This window comes from Propithecus coquereli, unplaced genomic scaffold (assembly GCF_000956105.1).
Source record: "Propithecus coquereli isolate 6110/MARCELLA unplaced genomic scaffold, Pcoq_1.0 Scaffold125, whole genome shotgun sequence".
NCBI classification, from domain to species: Eukaryota; Metazoa; Chordata; class Mammalia; order Primates; family Indriidae; genus Propithecus; species Propithecus coquereli.
The window spans coordinates 6,691,401-6,717,668 of record NW_012136636.1 but is presented as its reverse complement, the minus strand read 5'-3'; the positions used below and the strand labels follow the sequence as shown (position 1 = coordinate 6,717,668).

Here is a 26,268-nt window from a genome sequence, read left to right as displayed (position 1 = left end):
GTTCTCCTCTCCTGCCAGTAATCAGCATCTTTATTGGCATCAGAATAGGAAACTATTATGACATTTTCTACAATCTAGTTTTACAAAAACCCTGAGAAGAGAAATGTTATACTGCTGGAAATTATAGTTCAGTGCCTAAATTTAAGACCTATTTCCAAACTCAATGCAAAAAAGCAAGCCGGGGTTGTTTTGTAAAGAACAGCTCTGTAAAACCAGCCCAGCGTCTCCTACGATTGGCAGGACTAGAATATTGCAGTCGAGCAGTTAAAGTCCCGGTGATTTAGATGAGCCTCAGGGGAGCATGTCTCAGGGTGGAATAAGTGACCAGTAGTGGGTTTTGCGTGTGTTTGTATTTATTGAACTTGGTCCTTTGCATTACCTGAACATCAGCCCCTGCTAGCTAATGTGGTGCTCCTGGATCTCTGGTTGGATTCTCAGGTCAACCACAGCCATGGCTGAAGGATTGTGCTTCTGTGGCTTGTTGAGGTCAAATAGATGCATTAGCAGAGATTCATGCTCTGTGTCTGTCTCTCTGTCTCTCTCTGTGTCTGTCTGCCTGTCTCTCTCTTGCTAACACACATTGGGAGAAAGAGGATGTATCAGGGGAGATTGGAAACAGGAAGGGATTTGAGACACATCTCTGTGGTGATAATAGGAGTGAGTAGAATTCTTTTCCAAGTCAACATAGGTTCTCCCCTGCAGGGAGGACTATGGACTGTTCATCAGCAGCAGAGACATGTTTAGAGTCATTAGGGCACTTTCTGGAGAATGGATGCAGAATGACTAATCTTAGCTTGCCATGCACTAAAAAACAATGGTGCTGTTTTACTTCTCAATCAGTAGCTGATGAAATGCTTATGAACAATAACGCAGAGCAGGCTGTATGGAGTAGCAGTAATCGCTTTTACCTACTCCCGGTCCTCGGAGCTGTATGCACGTCACCCTACACTGCCCATGTGTGTGAATATGTTCCCAGACCCCTTCTTGCTATATTGTGGTTTTCTAGTGATGTAAGTGTAGAAGATTTGTCATTTATTCATGTACTCCTGCTTTTATTCCTTAGAAATAAAATATAGAGATACACTCCCTACTCTTGGAGCCAATCCGTATCTGTCTATCTCTCTACATATATATGTACAAATATGTGTGTGTATATATTTGTGCATTTATTCTGCTTATGGAACTTCTAAAATAAGGCAAAGCAAAGGAACAAATCTATGTAAGAAATAATAAAACTTGTTACATGTTACTACCTATGACTAGAGAAAGGAACAACTATGTCGAAAACAAGAAAATGAGCTAATGTTTTAAAATACATGAATATTGTTATATTCTAAAAAAGTTCTTTAGTATTTTTTTATCTTCTTTCCATATTTAAAATTGATTTTCAGATAAGATATGAAGCTAATGCTAAGGAAAAATGGTCACACTTGAGTGTTGAGGGGAAAGTTTTCTGGAAAGGCAGTGTGGTGTTGGTAGATGGATATGCTGCCACCACAGGTGCTTGTGGAGCTCCGATTGCGTGTGCACGTCGCACTATGGGGTGGAGACAGCAGGTGGAAGACTTTCACCGGCCCCAGGGAGCCTAACATGTGGACAAGCACAGCAGACAGGAGGGAATGAAACAGATTGCTCCACCTTTCACTTTCCTAATTTAGGCACACACAGATATTCTGTCACTCCTGTTACACCATTTAGGAAACTGCAGGCACCCTTTGTTCACAATCCACTTTGCAGAATGTTGAGGGGCTTTCTCAGTTTTCCAACCCCCAGGTTACTTAAGACACTGATCGTGTGTGTCCTGAGGAATCCCAGCTGATGTCCTCTTTGTGTGTCTAGGGTATCGGTGGCTCTCCAGGAATCACAGGTTCTAAGGGTGATATGGGACCACCAGGAGTTCCAGGATTTCAAGGTAAGACAGAGAGGATGTGCCGCACAGCCCGTACAGTGGAGGGCGAGCTGTTCAAAGAGCTTCCTGACCACGGACCCTTTAGTACTGATTGCACTGGCTCCATTACAGTGCAAGATAGTGTTCTCTTCAAATTAAAAATGTCATTTCTGTGTGCAGCCCAATTTGTACAATGCTGTGAATGGTTATATAAAGACATTCTGATTTTCTTATTACAAATTAGTGGATCATTAACTTCTCAATAAGAAGTCATGGATTTCAACCATTCATTAATTTATTAATGTATTAAACAAACATTTATTGAGTGACTACCAGCTTCTAGGCACTGTGATTTTTACAGCTGAATCAGATATATACGAAAGGTGAATAAAAGAAGTTCTCAGTCTCCAGGTATCTTGTGGTCTATTTGGGGACACGTGTGAATCAGATTGCAACCAAAACAGTGTCATGTGCCCCTTTGCTGGTGGCGATCACTTTACAGTTTGCTGCATGCTTAGAAAAAGGTGGCTTCTGTGTTCTAGAAAAAAGAGTTTCATCAAAAGTTTTACATACCTGACCAGAAATAATACTCTTTTTTTCCTTGAGGATAAATTGGAAATATGTTCTCTGTATATGTATGTGTGTATATATATATATATGCATTATCTATGTGTATGTATGCATGCATATGCAGGTGTGCATATATGTATATATGTATATGTGTGTGTGCCTGTGTGTGCATATATGCATGTATAATAATAAACATTTGTATATCATTGGAACTTCTGTGCAAAGACACTGTTGTCCTTCTGTCTAGGTCAGAAAGGTCTTCCTGGCCTCCAGGGAGTGAAAGGAGACCAAGGAGATCAAGGAATCCCTGGACCTAAAGGTAGGGGAAAGGTGAATCTGTGGGTGCTGTATTGATGACTGGGGAAACACAAAGCCATTGAAAACACAGAATGAGGGTGTTTGGTTTTTCACATGTAAAATAACTTGGAAATTATTAGAAATCAATTGATTAAAAATTCTTTGCAGCATGTCAGGACTTTTGTAGTTGACATTGACATTTTTATCAGCAACTTGTCTTGAAAGTCAAATCTGTTAAACCTGTGACCAAAGTCCGGTGGAGGGTAGCTATGGGTTAGCCGACAGACTCGGGATTCAACTCTAAAGCTAGACGGAAACCAACTCCCTCAATTATCATAGAAGAAAGAGCCAGTCTTGCATGTAGAGACCACGTTCTGTCTGGACAGTGAAGATCCTTCGTAGGAAAGGGTGTCCGTTGACTTCTCCACCACTGGGAGCCCACGGCATGAACTGGCTCCAAAAGCCATAAAATAATCTTGTAAGGAACTGCTTTGAGGGTAGTATTCACCCTATTGAGTCTCTACTGAGCAGACCGTATTTCTAGGGCTTTAGTTAGGTTTCAAAACCATGTTTTAGGAGAGAGAATGAGAAACCCAGTGCACAGAGAAGTGCAATATGAGAGAAGAGAGAAAACGAGCAGGAATGTGTGTGTGGGGAGAGAGAGGTGGGGGTGTTTGGCTGAAGAAGGGGAGGCCGAGGCCAACCTCAGCCTCTGTGCAGTTCCTACGACGTGCCAGAGCCCGTCATGCAGAAGAAGGATTAAGTTCATTCATCATTAAAAGATTAGGACCAGTGTTGAAATGTGAAGCAAGGCAGATTTCAGATAAGCATGAGAAACAGCGTCCGAGTGGCGGGTAGTGGCGCTGCCCAGAGAGGCGTGAGCGCCACCTTCTGGGAGTGCCCAAGTGAGGCCGGTGGCAGTCGTCAGGGTGCCCAGGACTGAATGAAGTGATACTGGTGCCTCCAGTGTCTCTTCCAGTCCTGAGAGTTCAGGATTTTAGGTTAAATAATAAAAGATGTGCAGATTAAATCTATTTTTCATGAGTATCTGACTACTTGTGTTTTGATGATGATTTTACTTTTGAGAAACACGTTCCTGCCCCCACATGTGAACAGTGAAATTGACCAATGGCTTCCCACTTCCCACAGGTCTCCCAGGCCCCCCCGGACCCCCAGGTCCTTACCAAACCATCAAAGGGGAGCCAGGGCTTCCTGGTCCTGAGGGACCCCCAGGTCTGAAAGGGCTTCAGGGACCTCCAGGCCCTAAAGGACAGCAAGGTGAGATGCTTGTTGGGTTGTGTGGGGTGGTGTGTGGTGCTCAGTGGGGGGAGGTGGGCGAGATTTCCTTTTCACCCATGTAAATCAAAGTTTCTGGGTAATGATTTTGTACAAACACATATTTGAATATGTCTTTCTTTCCTCCCTTTAATGTATATCAAAACTAATGAAGATTTTAAAGGGACTTTAAAAAGCTGGAACAAAACACAGAAAAAGCTAGCAGAACATGCAACTCACCGTGTCAATACTCAGTTAGGAAAATGTGGGCTCAGGGGCCAGCGCGTCACCTCTCCCTGGCTGGGAGACCAGGGCGGCAGGGCAGCGGCTCTCGCTGTAAGCACGGGTGCTCTCCGTCCATGCCCCGCGAGCTCAGCCTCACTAGTGGAGATCTGTGCTAGTCCCTATATTGCTCCCAGAAACCCTAACCTGGAGTCTTGCTGCTTAATTGAGCTAAACATTTTCTATTTCAAGAGCTATTGATAAGGGGTAAGTAGAAAGTCAAGGAGAATGAAAACATTTAGAGTTGAAAGGACATGTCCATGAAAATTCAAGTTTACAGCAATCTAAGGATAAGCTCTATATGTGAAAACAAAAAGCTATCCATGTCAAAATATCTAAAATTGAGACACTGAAATATGGCCAAGGGGGAAAGGCTTATCAAATCTCTCCTTCCTCGCCACCTTCCCATAGTCTGCCTTTTCCAAACCCATCTGCCAAACAACAGCAGCAGGAAACCAGGGGAACTCAGAATGAGGTGGTTGCACACACGCCCCTATAAACGTCAGTTTGATTATTACGTCTGCCAAGTGTATACTGGACTTTGCGGGAAGCCACTCACAGCTGTCCAAGAAAACTTTCTCACCTGCTGTCAAAGGCCTTATGCTTCCCTCCCCGAAGACTAAAAAAGACATTTAAGAAGGGAAGAGAGAGCTTACTGCCACCTAGGACTGGATCATGACTTCTTTCTCCTTCGCTTTAGGTGTGACAGGATCGGTGGGTGTACCCGGACCTCCAGGTATTCCTGGGTTTGATGGTGCCCCTGGCCAGAAAGGAGAGACAGGGCCCTTCGGGCCTCCTGGTAGGTTGCTGCATCTTCCAACCTAGTGACCCTCTACCTGTGTCTTTGGGATGTAAGCAATAGGACCAGGCGTGGGGAAACCTACAAAATGAAGTTGAAAATGTTATGTGAAGTCTGTTTCTTACAAGAATAGGCTCATATAGAAAAGCTGAAGGATTGTCCTTTTTTCTGCGTAGAGACAGATGTTGATCAAAGCCTACAGTCCAGATGTTGAAAGGCAGCCAATAGTGGTGGCCCCATGTGGTTTCCTAAGAGAAAAGCGGCTGCAACTACAAAAACTCTGTTTCAGCAGTGGGCAAGGGAATGCAGAAATGAAATAATGCTGCCAGTGCTGGCCCAGAGGCCACGGCCTGGCACGGGATGAACTCGATCGGCTTCCTGAGGAAGCAGGAGCTTGCTTGAATGCCCCGTAATGACTGCAGTGCTAAAGGCTGAGGCCATGGACTGACTGAATGCGGAGCATGCCCAGCAGCCCTGTGAGGGGCCTGCACGTGGCACAGTTAACCCCTTGCTGCCCCATTTCCATGCGCAAGCCTTGGGCTGCTGTGGGAGAGAGGGCTCCTTGAAATGAGGGTTGTGTTGTACTAATTCTATGTTAATCCTCCCTTAGAGAAGGAGGAGCCCCACAATTCTATAGGAATGATGTGCAAAGAATGATGTCATTCATTTGTTTTCATTTATTCTTATATCCATTTTCACGTATTCCATTTGCACATTGAACTGAGCATCTGCTCTGCACCGAGCAGTGTGCTTATAAACATATCTTGAGGTGGCCTGTGAAAAAGAACAGGTAAAACACCACGAAGGAGGTGGGTTGCATTTAGTTAGCGGTGCAATGTTTTGAGGACTTTTTTTGTAATGTGAAAAGGTAAGATACTTTGTGCAAATACAAAATATTACAAACTCTTTTGAGACAGTGGTTTTGAAGGCTTTCAAGGGAACCTGTTTGAACTAGGAAATCCGATTTGTCTTGTCTTCCAGGTCCAAGAGGGCTTCCCGGTCCCCCAGGCCCGGATGGGTTGCCTGGATCCATGGGGCCCCCAGGTACCCCGTCTGTCGATCACGGCTTCCTCGTAACCAGGCACAGTCAAACAATAGACGACCCACAGTGCCCCCCCGGGACCAAGATCCTTTATCATGGGTACTCTCTGCTCTACGTGCAAGGCAATGAGCGGGCTCACGGCCAGGATTTGGGTAAGACGTCTCTAGATCATTCATTTAGTTGTGTGTGGCTTTGTCCAGTGCCCACCTGATGGAGCAGCGCCCCGTGCTCTGCCCGGCTGCGGTTTAGTGTGCACTGGAGGCGGGAGCTAAGGAAAAGAGAGCTCGGGCCTGTTTCCCCCCATCCTGATCCCTTGAGTCATCAGTTTTTGTTTTGAGACAGAGTCTCACTCTTTTGCCCGGGCTAGAGTGCCGTGGCGTCAGCCTAGCTCACAGCAACCTCAAACTGCTGGGCTCAAGTGATCCTTCTGCCTCAGCCTCCCAAGTAGCTGGGATTACAGGCATGCGCCACCATGCCCGGCTAATTTTTTCTATATATATATATATTTAGTTGTCCAGATAATTTCTTTCTATTTTTAGTAGAGATGGGATCTCGCTCTTGCTCAGGCTGGTCTCGAACTCCTGAGCTCAAACAATCCGCCCGCCTCGGCCTCCCAGAGTGCTAGGATTACAGGCATGAGCCACAGTGCTCGGCCCTTTGAGTCGTCAGTTTAACAGCTGCTATGTTACTAGTGGGAAGCCAAGAGAGCGTAAAGGCCAAATCTTTGAAAATGTTTGCATTACTAAAACTTTAGATCTCGTCTGCAAAGTTGTAGGATCAAGATTCCTATAGTGCACACTTAACAGTTTGCTTTGATATTCTTAAAATAGGGCACCTTAACTGTTGCCCTTCTAAAACAAAATGTCCATGTTATCATGTCCGAAATTCTCTGCATCTTCTGAGCTCTGCCTTGTCCTAGTTCAGGTCAGCAGAAAGCTGTGTATCTGTCCTCATTATCATAGTCTGCTCCGGGTATACCCCACCACACTGTGTTTCAGTGCTTTGTATCTTTAATTATTATTGAGGTTTGGATCAGCAAGAAGCTATATAAAGAGCATTACTGTGTTTTCTGCAAAACTATTGTCAAGACACTGTCCAATATGTTCCTGTCCATGTTAAAATCCTTCTAGAATTCAGTTCTAGGAAAAGGTTTATCTCTACTGGTACACTGGTTTTGTTTCCTTTTGTCAAAAATGTTCTACATAATTCTTTATAGTTTTCCCTTTGCCTGATCACTTTAAATTTAATTTGCTCACTTACTGTAATACTGGTCTATTTGGTATGTTTACTTCCCAATTACAAGTTTTAAATTTCCATTTTAATGGCTCTGTTGGATATATGTCTTTGCTTACTGGCCAGCTGAAATCCATTGTGCATACAGGTAGATGCGAATTCTAAAGAAAATTCTTCACGTTGTGTTTTCCCCCTGTGTTTAGGCACAGCTGGCAGCTGTCTGCGCAAGTTCAGTACGATGCCCTTCCTGTTCTGCAATATCAATAATGTGTGTAACTTTGCATCCCGAAATGATTACTCATACTGGTTGTCTACTCCTGAGCCCATGCCGATGTCTATGGCACCCATCACTGGGGACAACATTAGACCGTTTATTAGTAGGTAAGTCGAGCATTTGTAGGAGTAAATGTACAATTGAGGAAGAAAAATCTCTTAAAAATTATTTGATAGAAAACGTAGCTCTCCTCTTGAAAAATTGCGGTGCAAAACCATGGTGAGATAATGCCCGGCTTGAAAAGGAAATTCCTATTCTATGTGATTCACTATGGTGTTCACTGTTCCTCCCATCAGCAGATTAGGGCAGTGTTTCTCAATCTTTTTCTTTTTTTCTAAATAATAACCTTTTAAGACAGTTTTTCTGAATCACTCCTGCCCCTGTGAAATTTTTAAAACTTAATTATTTTTAATTGTGGTAAATGGTAAAATGTACCTAACATAAAATTTGCCATCTTAACCATTTTTAAGTGCACAGTTTGGTGACATTAAGTACATTCGCACTGTTCAACCATCACCGTCATCCATCCCCAGAACTTCATCATCTCTCCAAACTGAAACTCTGCACCCACTGAACACTGGCTCACCCTCCCCCGCACCCTCCAGCCTACTCTCTGGGTATGGATTTCACTACGTCAGCGACTTCATGAAAATGGGATATACAGCATCTGCCCTTTGGTGACTGCCTTATTTCACTAAGCATAATGGCTTCAAGGCTGTGGCAAGCGTCAGAATTCCCTTCCTATTTGAGGCCAAATAACCTTCCGCTGTGTGTCTGCACCATATTTTGTTTATTTATTTATCTGCTGATGGACATTTGGGTTGCGTCCACATCTTGGCTATTGTGAACCACGCTCATATGAACATGGGTGTGCGAGCGTCTCTTCGAGGAGACCCTGCTTTTCATTCTTTTGGGTGTATACCCAGAAGTAGAATTGCTGGATCCTATAGTAATTCTCTTTTACATTTTTTTTTTTTTGAGACAGAGTCTCACTGTGTTGCCCGGGCTAAAGTGAGTGCCGTGGCATCAGCCTAGCTCACAGCAACCTCAAACTCCTGGGCTCAAGAGATCCTCCTGCCTCAGCCTCCCAAGTAGCTGGGACTACAGGCATGCGCCACTTTTTTTCTATATATTTTTAGCTGTCCAATTAATTTCTATTTTTGGTAGAGACGGGGTCTCGCTCTTGCTCAGGCTGGTCTCGAACTCCTCAGCTCAAACAATCTGCCCACCTTGGCCTCCCAGAGTGCAGGGATTACAAGCATCAGCCACCGCGCCCGGCCCTCTTTTTCATTTTTTGAGAAACCTCCATACAGTTCTCCACGTGAGCCACACCCTTCACATTCCCACCAGTTTCTCCACGTCCTCACCGACACTGGTTATTCTCCGCTCTCTTTGATAGTGGCCATCCCAGTTGGTGTGAGGTGGTCCCCAGGAAATTGTAACACTACAGATACACTGTACGGCTCATCTGTTTATGCATTGTATGTCTATGCTTTATACATAAAAGTATACAGATTTATACCTAAAAATGTATACAATAATACAATTTCTTCACATGCCCTCCCCGACCCCACCAATTTTGGCTCCCTTGGGGTGATATTGTATATTGTACCCACTGAGAATGCACATGTTTGAGCGACTTCCCCAATCAAGCACTTATCCACATGATGTCGGGGGTGTTTTCAGGTCCCCAAGACCCTGCCTGGTAGGAACCAAGATGGGAAGTTGAAATTATTATGACTGAAAAGTACATGACTGTTCTATCTTTGCCTCTTTCCTTCTAATTAAAAGTTGATTGCTTAGTGATCCTCAGAAGTAATAGAAAACTGGCAAAAGAATAAATTCATCTGACTAAGGAGCTATTGTATAATGTTACTTTTTACACTCTAAGATAATTAAAAGAATACCAAGGCAAGAAAAGTTTTCCTTAGGAAAGTGAGCGGGAGAAAGAGCCCAGCTTTTCTATATTCCCTTTAAGGGAATTAGCCTCTTTCAAATAGGAAGAAAGGTGCAGCAGTATTAGCTATGAAGCACCCTGCAGTTAGAGGGAAAAGGGACCAGAACCCAGGCTCGGAGCACCCCCCACCACCACCACCTGAGCTCCTGCCAGACTCTGCAGGCTGGTGGCCATCAGCTCAACTGCCCTCACTTGCTGGTCACTTCCTGTCTGGGGGAAGATCGAAGTTTTCCTAAAAGAGCTGTGCCCCCTGGGACCTTGGAGCAGAAAGGCCTGGAGGTGCCTGCTATGCAGAAAACTTTTAGGGTTTTCATTGCTTTACATTAAAATATCTTCTGACAGTTTTCTTTGATTTTTCTTTTTGAGCTATAAGAAAACTTATTTTATGGATCTCAAAATGGAAAGTGTCATTCGTTACACTTCCAGAGTGGCACTTTTCAAAATCCAGACAGTACTTGGCCTGTGTCAGGGAGTCCCTATTGCCTGTTCTGATCTGAGGCTTTCCTGACACACAGCCATGCCTGATGCAGTCGAAGGAAAACTAACAACTTTTGTGTTGTTTTTCTTAAGCTTCCTTTACACGACAGGTAAAAAATGATTATTCATTTATGTGTTTCCTGTTTACCTTCTTGCCAATACTGACATTTGACCCTGATTTGGTTGAAGACACGGGGGCTCTGGCATGTGTTGGTGATATTCCAAAAACACGTCCAGGAGAAGCTGTGTGTCTTAGACTCGTGTTTCTCTGTGGACACATCACTTTCAGCAAGACATCCCTGGATCTATAAGCACAAACAGAACCTAAGTTGTTTAAAAGTCCCAGGTCTTTACATTTCAGGGTTTTCACATCTTTCTGTTAGGGCAGCCTTAGAAACTCAGCATGAAGGGGCCTTCCCAGACACGTCCTTGAAGCTCTACCCCAAGGTCACGTCTGTCTCTGCCTCCCTTCTGTAGTGATGGGGACTCTTTCTCCCTGGCTCCCAGCAGGCAGTTTCCTTGATTACTTTAACTTAGTGGTTTCCAGTGACCTCTCAGGACTTACAAGTTCTTTCTCAGGTCTTTCCTTTGGGGAGGTCCTGAAGCTTGTCTTCGGAAACACTTAATAACACAAAATCCTTCATTTTGAGCAGAAAAGGTAGCAACTTTACTGCTTTCATCCTGATAGTAGGGCAAAATGTTCTAAGCATTTACTAGCTTTTTGCAGACGAGAGTCATCAGAAAACTGCTAATTGTTTAATTAGTGGAAAGACCGCTGGTGTGAGAGCAGGGAGAACTGAGCTCTAGTTCCGGCTTGGACACAACTACCCGTGGCCTTAGTTTCTCCATAAGCACTGTGGGGAATTAGCCAATATGAATTTTAAGGGACCATGCAGCTCCTTACACCTGGGACTCTGTGTTCCCTAGCCACCCCTCTGATGGGGGAAGGACCACTCCCCGTCTGCAGTCACTTGAATCCCCCCAGCCCAGATTCAGCCTGAAGAAGATAAAGCACTTCCCTGCAGGCTGCATTTCTGGTTCTTGTGTCTGGCAGACAGATGGTGGCAGATGTATAAGGCCAATTTCAGTAACTGTTGTTTAACCGAAACTTTTAATTCATCTGCATTTGTGTGAACAAAATAGAAAGTTGCACACCACACACACACACACACACTCACACACACACACACACACACGAAGTGCATGGAAAATCAGATGACTAATTTAGGCCCTCTTCCCTTCTGATCCATTTTCATGCAAATGTTCCAACATAACTAGGTGTAATTATTAACACCATTGATAGTCACTTACCAGCATTGTTAACACTGTTCATTTTGCGACTTGAATGTAATTATTTCTTTATTTATTTTAAACAAAGCGTTATCCCACCATCCAGGGTGTCTCCTTAACTGAGCGGTCTTGGTGAGAACACTGTGTTGTTTTCATTCATTCTTAGTGCAGTCCCAGTGGCTGAGCTCAGCCAGCCTGGCTTGGGAGGTGTCCTGTCCTTGGGAGGTTCTTTGGGGGTCACTTCGGTTGCAGTGGATGCCAACCGCCTTAGGCCTTGAGCAACTGAGCCCTGGAGGCAGAGAAGAACAGTGCGTCTGTCGGCTTCAGTCTGGAGCAAGTTTCCCGAAGGAGGCTTCTGTGGACATTCAGCCTCAAGTGCATTAAAGCATGCATCATTTGTCTTAGTTACTCAACTTGCTAAGTGTATTTCTTATATTAAAGATTGTTCATAGCGTAAAACAAACTTGCATGTGGAAGTGGTAGCTCTTGAATTTTGCCAACTCTTTTTTCTTAAGCATTAATCATGCTTGTGGATGTGCAAAAGAGAAAACTAAAGGCACCTATAACCCTAACCCCTCTGGGATAGCCACTGTTAGAACCTGGCCTTCCTATTTTTCTCTCCTACAAAATGGATGGTTAAATAACAAGTGTTGGATCTTTTTTTTTTTAAGTTTTTAGAGCTGGACTCTTTCCCTGTTGCCCAAGCTGGAGTGCAGTGGTGTGATCATAGCTCACTGCAGCCTCGAACTCCTAGCCTCAAGCAGTTCCTCCCGCTTCAGTCTCCCAAGTAGCTGGGACTATAGGTGCGCCGTTGCACCCAGCTCTATTTTTTAATTGAATATTTTAATATTGAGGCAGGCCTATAAAACCAACAAGAAGGCTCTAAGCCTCAGAGTCCAAGCAACGGGCACAATGGTTTGCACTTAATCTATAGTTGGATCAGAAAGACTGAGTGAGGCGATTGTGTGTAAATAATGGGTCAAGGGGAGAAGAGGTAAAGCCCTGCCCTGTGCCCCTCCAGCTGTGCTGAGTGTCTTTGCTCGTACCTTCCAGGTGTGCTGTGTGTGAGGCACCCGCCATGGTGATGGCTGTGCACAGTCAGACCATTCAGATCCCGCCGTGCCCCTCTGGGTGGTCATCGCTATGGATTGGCTACTCCTTTGTGATGGTAGGTGTTTGGGGAAATGCCATATTTCTGTGGAAGAGTCCCCACTAACGCCCTGTTATCTCCTCTGTCGAGTGCAATGACCTCTAAGTTCTCTGGATCACGCTGCTTAGGTGTCTCCTCCCTCCTCTCACTGTCTCCTTCCAAAGCATGCCCAGGAGCCTGGCCTGTTCTGCTTGGGGACAGTGGGGTTGCCAGCACCAGCCAGAGCCCTCTTCTGCTCTGAGAGTGGGCAGCTGGCATGAGCGTCCTCCTGGGAATGCAGGCCTGGACCGCAGCTCTCACGCAGGTGCTCTCTGCCCCAGTGCCGGCAACATGAGCAGCTGCTCTAGAGTCTGGGACTCTGCCAGGGAGAAGAGGAAACCAGTCTGCATGTCGGGAGTGTGCATTTTACTAAACACACACAAACTGGAAAGCAAAAGCTTAGGTTAGGGAGAAAACCCCTGAGGACTGGCTGGCAGTAGCCCTCCAGGAAGCTCTTCTTGGGCTGGCGACTGGGGCCTCTGGGGGGTGGGGATGTTAAGAGAGCTCTCCTATCACCCAGCTGTTAGACACCCCCAGAGGTTCCCTTGCCCCAGGAAGCCAATTAAAACAGGAAGCAGGGTACCTCTTTGAGTCATTTGTTGTAGTTTATTTTGTTCTATTGCCTCAGTTGAAACTATTGATACAAGCCCTGAACTTGTAAGGTCAGGGTTATCCTGGAATGTCCCAGTAAATGACACTATACAAACATCTTCCGTATTGTCATTGTAAGGCCCAGTCCCGCCTTCACACCCCCAGGGGTGGCCAAGTTGTACATTTGACCCACAAATGAACATTAGCCTTAGTATTAGATTAACAGGGAAAGGGGCTTCTTAACTATTTTCTTCTGCTGTAAATGATTCCAAGTATAGAAAAGTTGTTAGGAGAGCAATTTTTAAAACGTTTGTGAATCTATTCAAGTTTGATCATATGGTTTGCTGGGTTGGTTTTATTGCAGTTAGACTCTTACACATCCAAAGAGTTTGCAACAACAGCACCGCCAAATTAACAAGTTGTTCCCATAATTCTAAATGATGCATTGTAACTACTTTGTCAAGAGAGCCAATAGTTGGAAATGCCGTATAGAGAGATCAAGACACTAACAATGATAGGCGCATGCAATTTTCTTTAAAAGGGAGATTGGATTTCTGACTTCACAATCCTAGGAAACACGAAACGGCATCTCTTTATGTCAGAGAAAGCCCACTGATCCAGGGGTGAAGAAGCACAGGGAAGCATCTGTCACCAGCACCGTCTCTTGTCCTGGTATCATATGAAGATCTGAAACAGTGGTTGCCCACGATTCTTTCAAATCAAGAGCAAATAAAAATAATGATGTTCTAGAGAGTAGTGTTCCCTGGTGCTGCTTCTGAGTCACTGGGGAGGGGCTCTGGTCTGGAGGTCTGGAGAGCCCAGTTCTGGCCCCAGCCGTGCCTTGAAACTGTGTGGTCATGGTCAGATCCCAGACCGTACGAGGGTCCTCTTACCCTCCCCCAGGAATCGATGGAGCTAGACTTGTCCTCCAAGGTCCCTTGCAGCTCTAAAATTCTAGAGTTCACATTTCTCATACCTGAATAATAGTCCTGGGGATGTTTGGGTGTGTCTTCCTCAAGGTTGTCACCCATTCATCCCAAGGTCTTGGTTTCTGAGTACAGGTAGGTCCTACTCGAACCTGCTAGAACAAAATGCAGCTTACCAGTTACAATAGTAGCTATTCTTTTTTCTCTTGTTTAATTTTTTTTCTACCTTTAGAGAAAAAAAATGATTATTCTTTACTTTAGAATAGGATAATAGAACAGCATCTAATTTAGCAAATACAGGATTTTGTTTATAAAGTCTGATTTCACCTTGGTTGGTTCCAACATTATTTGTATCTTTTGGTTATTGGCTCATTCCCTGAATTAGAATAAGTTCTAGTGTTTCAAAAATAATACGTATTGAGGACAGCATTTCTTTAAATCCTGATAAAGTCGAACTGGTCCTTTGTTTTGGGAGGGGCTGCCAGCTGATCTCTGTGCTGTGCTGGGTACCGCAGTGCCCCAGCGGTGCAGGGACTGCCTCGCCAGCCATCACGGGGTTGGGTACAGATTGTGTTCCAGAGTGACCGCATGAGGCCAGAGCGTGTGGCTTTCCAGAGGGAATCCCCTGGCTCCTTCCTGAGAACAGCAAATCTCTCTCCTGGCCTTTGGGGAGGGAGTCTCTGACTCACAGCTCACATTTGTTCCGCAGCACACCAGCGCCGGTGCCGAAGGTTCTGGCCAAGCCCTCGCGTCCCCCGGGTCCTGTTTGGAAGAGTTCAGAAGTGCACCATTCATCGAGTGCCATGGCCGTGGGACGTGCAATTACTATGCAAATGCTTACAGCTTCTGGCTTGCCACTATAGAGAGAAGTGATATGTTCAAGTAAGTCAGGAAGACGCCCTTCTGCGGGCCCCGCCTCTCTGTGACTTTTCCTTGAGATCATCCGTGATCCATAACGCCTTCCCGTGCAGAGTCTCCAAGGTGGTCATAAAACAATCATTAGGAATGCTTCTTCCACGTGTAGTAATGAATATTTGATTCTGTTCGACACGGGCAGACAACCGAGACAATGTTCAAACCAGACCTTAGGTGATAGGCTTAATTCTTCTATTTACTAAAGAACCGTGAAAGGAAAAAGGTCAGTTTCCATTTCTCTAGGTGAATGTACTAAAGTGGAATTAAAGCAACTGAAATCTTCAAACAGAGCACGTTTAAAATCTCATCTATTTAACAATCCAGGGGAGAGGAAAGTGAGCAGCATTTGCTTTCAGAGTGTTTATAATGCCAGACATGGTGTACATGTTGTGTAAGTTCTGAGTGACTTCACAAGAGACATTTTGTTAAGACCTGTGCAAATAAAAATTAATTACAGGACAAATGCCGCTGAACTTGAGGGAGGACGTTTCTTTCCCTTTACATTACTAAAATTTCACCTTTAAAACAACTGTTCCAAGTGGCTGTGGGCCTCGTTGGAGCCGCTCTGGAGCCTGGCCCAGCCCCATGGACAGCGCAGGGAATGCATGCCGCAGCCTCTGCCCAGTGCCAGCCCGCCCCCGGGTGCCCGCGTCGGAGGCTGATGGGGCTGGAACCCTCGCATACTGTTCGTTCCCAAGATAAACGCTTCTCACCCCTGGAGAGAAGTCTTTCTGTCTCTACCTTTTGGGCGAGAAATATATGAAACTCTGCTACTATCCTGTCTCATTCCAGCTTAGATCATAAGACTCAAACAACATATTAGCTCCTTGTAATTCTTTACCCGTCAAAAAAGTACCTCGTGCCTAATGGGTGGCTTATACTAGCTTTTTAGGCAACTGGAAACTTGACATCAGTGCTGCAGGTAGAATTTAACTGTTAACTGCTGAAATGAGCACACTTGGTTCATGTTTCAGCTGTTGGAGCTTCCCATTATGGGGTTAATAGGTAATAATGGAATTTTTTTTGAACCAGCAGCCTGATACAATACACTAAAATATCTTCTCAAACAAAATTAGGTAAGATCTTATTAATTCAGATAATTAATTTTGGGGGCACTAGAATTTGTACCTAAAGTTGCTAAAATAAGCAGCCTCAATTTTAAGACAAAGTGCTCATATATATGGCTACTTTTATTTTAATAGAATTTTATTAGTGCCCATTTTAGTTCAGATTTCACCTTTGCAACAATCAAAATAGTGTAGAATTTCTAGGAGGAAGAAGTGTTTGGGACACTAAGTGTCTTCCCCTTTCTTTGGCCTCAAATCTGACCATCGGCATATAAATCCCTCAGGAATTGTAAAAGCATGTTGAGGTCTGGTTAGTTATTCCGGATTTGTTACTCATCACATCATTTGACAAATATTTAATGAACACTTGCTATGTGTGTAGCATGTTGCAGAGAAGAATAGTATCTTCTTCTTACCCTGGAGGAGTTTATAATCTAGTTAAGGGGCGAAGAAAAGAAGTTAAATTACGGTACACAGAGGCAGGGTGGCACAGTGGGGAATGGTGTGGACTTTGGAGCCAAACCCATATGGGGTGACCTCAGCCCTGCCCAACGGGCTGTGTGTGCTGGGGCAGGTCGTTGACCCTGATGCCAGGGGCTGGGAATGCAGACAGTAACCCACAGTGTATGGGGAGACACATGGGCACTGCCCCCAGAAGGTGCCCGCCCAGAATCATGGCCACTGGGGATGGCCACTGGTCGTGACCAGGGTGGGGCCTGATGCCAGAGGCCAGTGCCCATCTGATGCCTTCGAGACCTGTGAGCAGGGCCGTAGGGATGAGGGCGGATGTGCGGAGAGATGATGGCCAACGGTCTGTCTCTGTGTTGCATTTTAGGAAGCCCACGCCGTCCACCTTGAAGGCAGGGGAGCTGCGCACGCACGTCAGCCGCTGCCAAGTCTGTATGAGAAGAACATAATGGAGCCTGACTCCCAGCTAACGTCAACATGGTGCTACTCTTCTTCTTCTTCTTTTTAACAGCAACGAACCCTAGAAATATATCCTGTGTACCTCACTGTCCAATATGAAACCATAAAGTGCCTTATAGGAATTTGCGTAACTAACACCCCCTGCTTCATTGGCCTCTACTTGCTGAAGGAGAAAAAAAAAAAGACATGGATAAGCTTTCAATAGTGGCATACCAAACGGCACTTTCGATGTAATAAAATATAAATATAGTCTGCAATCCGGTGCACTGAGGCGTGAAGTGAGAACTCCATTGAGAAACCAAAGGGTGCTAGGAGGGGTGTGGCGCCTCCCACACTGTCTGCCCGTTTTCATTCTTGTATTGTAATTAATTTTTCACCCCCAGAGATAAATGTTTGTTTATATCACTGTCTAGCTATTTCAAAATTCAGGTCCCTTGGTCTGTACAAATAGCAGTAATGTAAAAACAGTTTTTTGAACCTCCAAACGGAATTATGGACTCAGTAGACTATCTTCCAGCCCCAAATGTGTCTCTCTGCTCTGCGTGGCCCTCTGCAGCTGCTTCGGCAAAGATCACAACTTTCCTGTGGAATAAAGATGGTCCAAAGGTAGTCAGAAATTAAATATATATATATATTAGTAATTTATATAGATGTCAGCAATTAGGCAGATCAAGGTTTAGTTTAACTTCCACTGTTAAAATAAAGCTTACATAGTTTTTTTTTTCCTTTAAAAGACTGTGCTGTCCTTTAACATAAACTTTTCAACACTAGGATGTTGAATGTGAAACATTAGTTTTCATTGTTCACTTCTAAACCAAAAATTATGTATTGCCAAAACCAAACCCAGGTTCATGAATATGGTGTCTATTATACTGAAACATGTACTTTATTGTTTTTTATTCTGTATTAAATATTTTCAGGGTTTTAAACACTAATCACAAACTGAATGACTTGACTTCAAAACAACAACCTTAAAGGCCTTCATATCATTAGTATTCCTCACCCTGCATCCTGGCTTGAAAAACAGCTCTGTTGAATCAGAATGTCAGTATTTTTACACATAAGCACATTCAGGCCACTTCCTCGGTTTCTCTTGAGCTGTGTTCACAGACTGCAGCAGGGGGACGGGTGGATGCCAGGAGGGCAGATCTGGACCACTGTGCCTGAAATGATATTTCCCTATAAGTCTCCAAAACGTTTTTAAGACTACTAAGGCCTTTTATGTAATTTCTTTAAATGTGTATTTCTTAAGAATTCAAATTTGTAATAAAACTATTTGTATAAAAATTAAGCTTTTATTAATTTGTTGCTACTATTGCCACAGAAGCATTAAAAGAAAAGTTACTGCATAAGCCACTAATAAATGCGTAAGCTTTGCGTACCTTAGATCATTTTTATTTTGCACTTCTTCCAAATGAGAGTCACAGACTGGGGATAGTTTGCAGTGATGACTACAAAGAACAGATTGGTCCTCTTCCTGTTTTCCTCATTCACCGCCTCCTTAGGGCCCTCCCTTGTTTCTTCCACCCGGCTCTCCGGACAGCCACCAGCCATCCCTCCATCCATCATTCATCGTGTGTATGCCGAGGGCTGCCCACTTCCCAGGCACCGGTTAGGTACAAGAAAAAAAGAGCTGAATCACACACACACCTAGCCATGCAACGTGAATCCACTGGGGGTTAGAACAGATTATAGCTGTGCACCAGCTAGGACTGCAGCAGGGGGTTGGGTCCCAGGTATTTCTTGAAGTAGCAAAAAAGACAAGATGGCAGATTTCTTTTTCTCTAGTGATTTAAGCTTCAGTTTAAACTCGATCAAAATACAGTCCACAAAAGAGGAGTGCGTTACTGAGCGCTCCAGAAAAAAGCCATGAATATTGTGATGTTCTTGGTTAACTTGCCCAGCAGGGCTGTGAACACTCACGCAGTGCTCGCTCAATGCAGGGACATCAGTCAAGGTCTAGTTTCAGCCATCTTCTTCCCACTTTTGACAAAACTGATGAAAAGAGTTCTTTTGCTTTCCTCAGTATCTAGAATAGTAGAGAAGAAAACTAAAATCATCAGGCTTAGTTTCTACTGAAGTTACTGAGAAAGATTAAATCTCTCTGTATAGTAACCATGTTAAAGCATCTTGTTTCTATGTATAAAACTGATTTATTATTATTATATGCAATTTGGTATACTTAGGAAAGAACAAAGAAGATACGACACCTTGAATCCCAACTTTCAGATCCTGTGCATTTTTTAATCTGTTATCCTGACAACAGTTTTTATGTCTCTATTAGCTGTTACTGCAAAATTGACTTATTTTAATGTATAGCTCTATGAATTGTAATATATGTGTAAGTTCATGTAACCATAACCAAATCAGCACACGAAACAGTCACATCACCCCAAAAAGCTCCTTCACGCCCTCACTATGTAGAAACACTCTCATGCATCCCCAATCTGGTTGTTGCCCACTGAACTTTCACCATCACTACAGCTTGTCTATTCAAGAATGGAATAACAGGGCGTGTGATTTTTTGAGACTGTTTTCTTCCACTCAGCATAATGCACTTGCCGTTCATCCAAGCTGTTGTGTGTATCAATAGTTTATTCCACTTTATTGCTGAGTGACATGATGTTTTATAGATATATCATACTTCACTTATCTATTCACCTGTTAAAGGACATTTTTGGGTTGTTTCCAGTTTTGGGTGAGTGCAAGTAGGGAATAATCATTCATGTTCAAGGTTTTGTATGAACACAAGTTTTCACCTGTTTAGGGTAAATACCCAGGACTACAATCGCCTGGTGGTGCTATGAACATGCACATACATGTATTTGTTTGTGTCCCTGTTTTCAGCTGTTTTGGATATACCTAGGCATGGAATTGCTGAGCCTATGTTTAACTTTTTGAGGAACTGCCGAACTGTTGTCTATACAGCCAGCAACATACAAAGGTTCCAGTTTTTCCACATACTTGCCAACATTTGTGATTTTCCAATTTTTGATTATAAGGATCTTAGTGGTATCTTGTGGTTTTGATTTGCATTTTCCTAAACACTAATGCTGTTGGGCATCTTTTCATGTGCTTGTGGGCTATTTGTATATCCTTGGAAAAATGTATATTGAAGTTCTTTGCCAATTTTGCATTAGGTTGTTTGTCTTTTTGTTTACTTGTAAGCATTATTTATATATTTTGAATATATCAGATATCAGATATATGATTCGCAAACATATTCTTCTATTCTATAGGCTTTTTACATCCTTAATAATGTGCTTTAATGCACAAAAGGTTTTTATTTTCTCCATTGAATAATCTTGAACACCTTTGTTAAAAATCAATTGCCCATGGATATAAGTAATGGTCCTGTGATCTGTTTAATTTTTAAAATGATGTGTGAGGTTTAGAGTTCATTATTTTGCATTTAGAATCCAATTCTTGAGACACTTAATGAAAAAGGTTTTCATTTCCACATTGAATTGAATTTGTATCTTTGTCTAAATTAATTGACCACACTTTGTGTGTGGGTCTACTTTCGGGCTCTATTCTGTTTCAGTGATCTATGTGACTATGCGTTCACCAATACTACACACTTTTGATTAATTTAGCTTTAAGTCTTAAAAGCAGTTAGTGTTATTCCTCCTACTCTGTGCTTCTTTTCAAAACTGTTTTAGTTATTTTAACTTTTTTGTTTTTTAATATACATTTGAGATTCAGTTTGTCTAAATTTACAAATCTTTTTGGGACTTTGGAATTATAGTAAGTCATCCATCAGTTTGGGAAGAATTGTCATCTTTACTGAATCTTACCTTCTGTGAACAGGGTATATCTTTTATTTATTTAGGTCTTTTTTATTTTTTGACTTTTTTTCATCATCATTTTGTAGTTTTCAGTACACAGATCCTATACTGTTTTATTAGATTTATACTTATTTATTTCTAGAGCCATTGAAAATGGCATTTTTAAAATTTTGATTTCTAATTGTACATGCTTAATCTATAGAAATGACTGACATTTTTAGGTGTTGACTTTGGATTGTGTGACTTTAAATTCACTGTATAGTTCTGGGAGGAAGTTTTTGTAGTTTCGTTAGGATTTTCTATGTAGATAATCATGTTATCTGTACATAGAGATAATTCTATTTCTTCTTTTCCATATTCCACATTCCCCTGTTTTTTTTTTTTTTCTTTCCTTTTTGCTCTGGCCAGGACTTCTAGTACAATGTTGAATTGGAGTGGTAAGTGTAGACTTTCTTCTTTCATCCTTGATGTTAAGAAAAACGCCTTTAGTCTTTCATCATTAAGTATGATGTTAACTATAGGTTTTTTTTTTAATAGGTGACTTTATCCTTGTGCACGTTTATCATGGGTGCATGTTGAATTTTGTCAAATGCCTTTTCTGCATCAACTGATGTGATTATGTGTCTACTTTACACTGTTGATATGGTGGATAACAGGGATTGATAATCAAAGATTGGACTGGTCTTATATTTCTGGAATAAAGCCCACTTGGTCATGGTGTATTATTCTTTTTATATTCTGAGCATTCTATTTGCCAATATTTTGTTGAGGATTTTTGTTCCTATGTTAGTGAGGAAAGTTGTTTTTAGCTTTCTTTTCTTGTATCATCTTTATCTGGTTTTCATATGGAATAAAGCCATTTGCAAAAAAATGATCTGGGAAATGTTCCCACTTCTTCTACTTTTTTGGAAAGATTATGTAGAATTGATGTTATTTCTTCTTTAAATGATTGCAGAATTTGTCAATAAAACTATCTGGGCCTGCAAATTTCTTTTTTGCAAGGCTTTTAACTACAAATGTAATTTTTAAATAGTTGGGGGACTATTCAGGTTATCTATTTCATCTTGGATGAGTTTGATAGTTTTTTCAAGGATTCGTCCATTAAGTTGTTGACTGTGTGTGTGTACAGTTGTCCATAGTATTCCCTTGTTATCTTTATGTTTGCGACGCCTGTAGTGACATGCTTTATTTTTTCCCTTATATTGAAAATTTGAATTTTCTTTTTCTTTGTCAAACTCATTAGAAGTTTGTCAATATTAGTGACCTTTTCAAAGAACCAGCTTTTGCTTTCATTGATTTTTTTCTATAGTTTTTCTGCTTTCAATTTGATTTTTTGCTCTTGTCTTTACTATTTTATTTCAAGCTCTTATTTTGTGTTTGTTTTGTTCTTTTTCTAGTTTCTTAAGGTGCAGGCTTAGATGATTAATTTGAGACTTTTTTCTTTTATTTATAAGCATTTGATGCTATAAACTCCCCTCTAAGCATTGATATGCCTACATTTCATCAATTTTGTTATGTTTCCATTTGCATTTAGTTCAAAATAATTTCTAACTCCCTTGAGACTGCCTTTGATGTATGGTTTATTTGGAAATGTGTTGTTTAATTTCTAAGTGTTTGTAGATTTTCCTGTTATATTTCTGTTTTTGATATATTGTTTCATTTCATTATGATCATAGAACAGACTATACAAGATTTCAATAATCTTATATTTGTTAAGGTTTCTTTTATCTTTCCTGGTGAATGTTCTATGTACAATTGAAAGGAATATGTATTCTCCCAGAGTCAGATAGATTGTTCTATAAATGTCAGTTAGCATCTACTTGGTCAATGGTATTGTTTAGTTCTTTTATATCCTTGTAGTTTTCTACTAGTTCTATCATTTACTGGGAGATGAGTGTTGAAGTTTCCAATATTAGTTATGGATTTTTTAATTTCTTCTTTTAGTTGGAACAGTTTTTGCTTTATTTATTTTTAAGCTCTGTTACTAGATGCACACATTTAGTATTATTATGTCTCTCTAATGAGTTGACCCTTCTATCATTATGCTATGTGCCTCTTCATGTGTGATCAATATTTTTGGCTCTACAATTGCAGTCTACTTTGTCTGATATTAACATAGCCACTCCATCTTTCTTTGGATTAGTGTTTGCTTGGTACGCCTTTTCTGTTCTTTCACTTTTATCCTATCTATATCACTATATTTGAAGTGAGATTCATACAAACAACATGTAGTTGGGTTATGTTTTTTAAATCCATTTTGAGAATCTTTGTATTTTCATTGGTTGTGTTTAGACTGTGTTTATGTTTAATGCAATTATTGGTATGTTTGGATTTAGGTCTAGCTTTTTATTATTTATTTTCTATTTCTTACCTCTGATTTTTATTTCTCCTTCCCTGCCCCCTTATTTTGTTATTTAAACATTTTCTAGGATGCTATTTTAACTTGATGGTCTTGTTGTTTACTTTATATAGGCATATTTTTAAAACTCAAAATATCTGGGTCTATTATATTTACCCAAATATTTCCTATTTCTATTTTTCTTCCTTTATTCCTGGTGTTCCAAGTTTTCTTCTTATATCATTTTGCTTATGTCTAGAGAACTTTTAGCAACTCTTTTGGAGTAAGTCTTCTGGCAATAAGTTCATTTATTTTTCTTCACTTGAGAATGTCTTTACTTCACCTTTCCTGAAAAAATTTTCTTTCACTAGACAGAGAATTCTGACAGTTCTTTTCTTTCAGCAATTCAAAACTGTTGTTCACTTCCGTTCCTTCTGGCCTCCATTGTAGCTAATAAGAAACCCTCAGTCATGTAAATCATTGTGCCCCTATAGTAATGTGCTGTTCTCTAGCTAGTTGTAGGATTTCTCATTGTCATTAATTTGCAGACAATTAATCATTGACATGTCTGGGTGTGGATTGGGTTCTCTGAGCTTTTTGAATCTGTAGATTTGTGTCTTCCCTCTGTGGAGAATGTTGATATTTTGGAGTTGTGGCAGGCCGTCGATTGGGTTAGGTTCCAGGCTGCAAGCTCCAGTTCACCTCCTACGGTCTGTGGTTGCAAAGTCAGGTCAGTATTCGGGGTGCTCTTCAGATCTGTCCTGCTTGTGGGCCACCCAGTGGCTGCCTGGGTGTGGGCAGTGAATCAGTTCTCAGTCTTTGGTAGGCTGTTTAGAATCAGATCTATGCATGCAGAGATCAACGATGAGTCCAACTCATAAACAATTTTATGGGGCCTCCTTCCTGAGCTCCACCCTCCTCATGATCTTCCCGTTACTTTCCAGTTTCCTAACGTTCCTCTTTTTGATCCTTTGTCCATAAAACTGGGCCTTTCCTTACCTTATGCTACACGTACTTCCTGCGGCTGCAGCCACATCTTGGCTAAATAGCAGGAGGACCAGACAAAAAAATTATGGTAAACTTCCCTCTTGTTTGCGGGGTACATCAAAATCTGGTTTTCTTCCCCAATCTGTCTGCTACTGTTAAGCATCACAGACCTCTAATAGCTGCTCCAAGCGCTCAGTGGGAGAGACAGCCTGGAGTATCCTTCTCAACCTCCCTTGGTACTGGTACCAACCACAACAGCAGTTTAGAAGCACAAAGAATACTAATTTGGTGGTTATAATATATTGAGGATATACAGAAGAGAAACAAATGGTTAAACTTTGCTCATTTTAAAAAGCTTTCCACTCTCTTTTCTAAAGCCGGAATGCACTGCAAGGCACTGATTCAGTTACCTATTATGCAAGGGCTTTTCTATTTTCACAGCTATATGCTGGCTCTCCCCATGCTCTTTTTCATTCTAGCTAACTGTACTTTAAATAACATACATTGGTCTGTGCTCATTTTGGGTACCATCCTTTTCACAGCAGACTCTCAAATCCTAGGGCTCAGAGGCTCAGCTGTCCATCCTCATAATCTGTATCTGATCCCAGGGTGAACTCCGTTGTACTCATGAAACTAGACAAACCTGAGTTCAGATTCTGACTTTGCCACTTATAAACTTGTGACCTTAGGCAAAGTATAAAACCTCTCAGAGATCTGCGTAAATTAGGCCATTTTTACTTGTAATTCTTCCAAATTAGAATGATAGACTGGGAAGAATTCACAGAAAGAGGACAACCCTACTTGGGCGCACTCACCCAACCATCATTTCACTCATTCTCTACTTCCTTCCATCTGTTCCTTCCATCCACCTGTTGTCCCTGTCATCCTTCATCCGTCTGTGCATCCATACTCTGTATGCTTATAACTCCCCAGGTATTAGGTGAGGTATAGGATAGAAGGAAATGAATAACATTGAGCCCTTAAGAAGTGTTCTGTTAAATATATATATACGTATATATATATATACTATATATATACACACATATATATAGTATATATATATATCAATATATATATATAGATATATATATATCAATCATTGTGCAAGAAACCTGCAATTCCTCAGGTATATGAAGTGAGGTTATAGAACTGAAAAAAACAGTTACGCAACACATGGGGTTGAGGCTGAGGATTGGATCGCAAATGGAACCACAGCGGTTGCCTACTTCAGAATGCTGCCTTCAGATGAGAGGAGAGGGAGACCAAACGGGAAGTGTGAATGACAGCCAGACCACATCCTTCCCGCACCTGGCCCAGGTGAGGCCCTGGGTTGTGATGCTTTGGGAGAGTTTCTCCCAGTGGATTGTTTCCTTTACATGTTTGTCTAAATGGTGTTGAGGATTCTATGGCCAGCCTCATTTCTACTTGAATGACAGATATTCCCTAGACTTAATTCCCACAATGCAAAAAAGCATTTACTTTTATCGGACCGAAGATGATCTCTCTGCAATATTAAAAGGTGTTTCCTGAGTAACTTTTAAGTGTTTGAGCTTTTGTTAAGATCACACTTTTCACAATTCACATCTTCTTCAACCTGTGTTATTCCACAGTTGGTGTTTTAAGTAGCTCCTGATCCATGTCCTTTTGAGCATTTTAGTTATGCTTGTCTGACTCCACTACGTCTCCCCGTTGGTTTGATAAAAGAAAATTACAGACCGTGGAGGTCACCAATCAATGTGATGTTTACTAAACATCTTTCACAAGGCATTCTCCTGACCCCCTGGGAGGACACAAGGTAGTAAAGCCCATCCTCCCTTCCAGGTTCACGGTCATTCCAATGGTTGAGGCACATACATGGAAAGCATTTAATAATTAGGGCCCTGAAGGATGGACTTTGCAGTGAACTTCAACATCTCAAGTCCTCTTCCTCTGTCACTCCCAAACCACCCCTGAATCATGCCATTGACATGACAATGGCATTATCTCGTAAGGACATCAGGACGAAAATATTTCACAAGCCTAATTGGAAATTTGAGGAAAACAAATTTCCTTGTCTATGCTCTATTGTTCATGACGCTGCTTAAATAATCTTTCTGCTTCCAAGGCCCTTCCCAGCTCTGAAATGATGCAGACAACAGCTCATCGTGGCATTTAAA

The 26,268-nt window shown here is 42.0% G+C and overlaps 1 protein-coding gene across 1 annotated transcript in view; it reads left to right on the top strand.

The window, feature by feature from the left end:
- COL4A1 (collagen, type IV, alpha 1) overlaps positions 1–18,377 on the top strand; it is a 148,970-nt gene extending 130,593 nt beyond the window's left edge. Inside the window, exons 44-52 of the mRNA XM_012637938.1 lie at positions 1,840–1,912; positions 2,706–2,777; positions 3,905–4,033; positions 5,013–5,111; positions 6,093–6,305; positions 7,590–7,767; positions 12,438–12,552; positions 14,800–14,972; positions 16,908–18,377. Coding sequence (XP_012493392.1) covers positions 1,840–1,912; positions 2,706–2,777; positions 3,905–4,033; positions 5,013–5,111; positions 6,093–6,305; positions 7,590–7,767; positions 12,438–12,552; positions 14,800–14,972; positions 16,908–16,989 — 1,134 coding nt within the window. The 3' untranslated portion in view covers positions 16,990–18,377. The remainder of the gene's footprint in view (positions 1–1,839; positions 1,913–2,705; positions 2,778–3,904; positions 4,034–5,012; positions 5,112–6,092; positions 6,306–7,589; positions 7,768–12,437; positions 12,553–14,799; positions 14,973–16,907) is intronic.
- Positions 18,378–26,268: the final 7,891 nt, after the last annotated feature.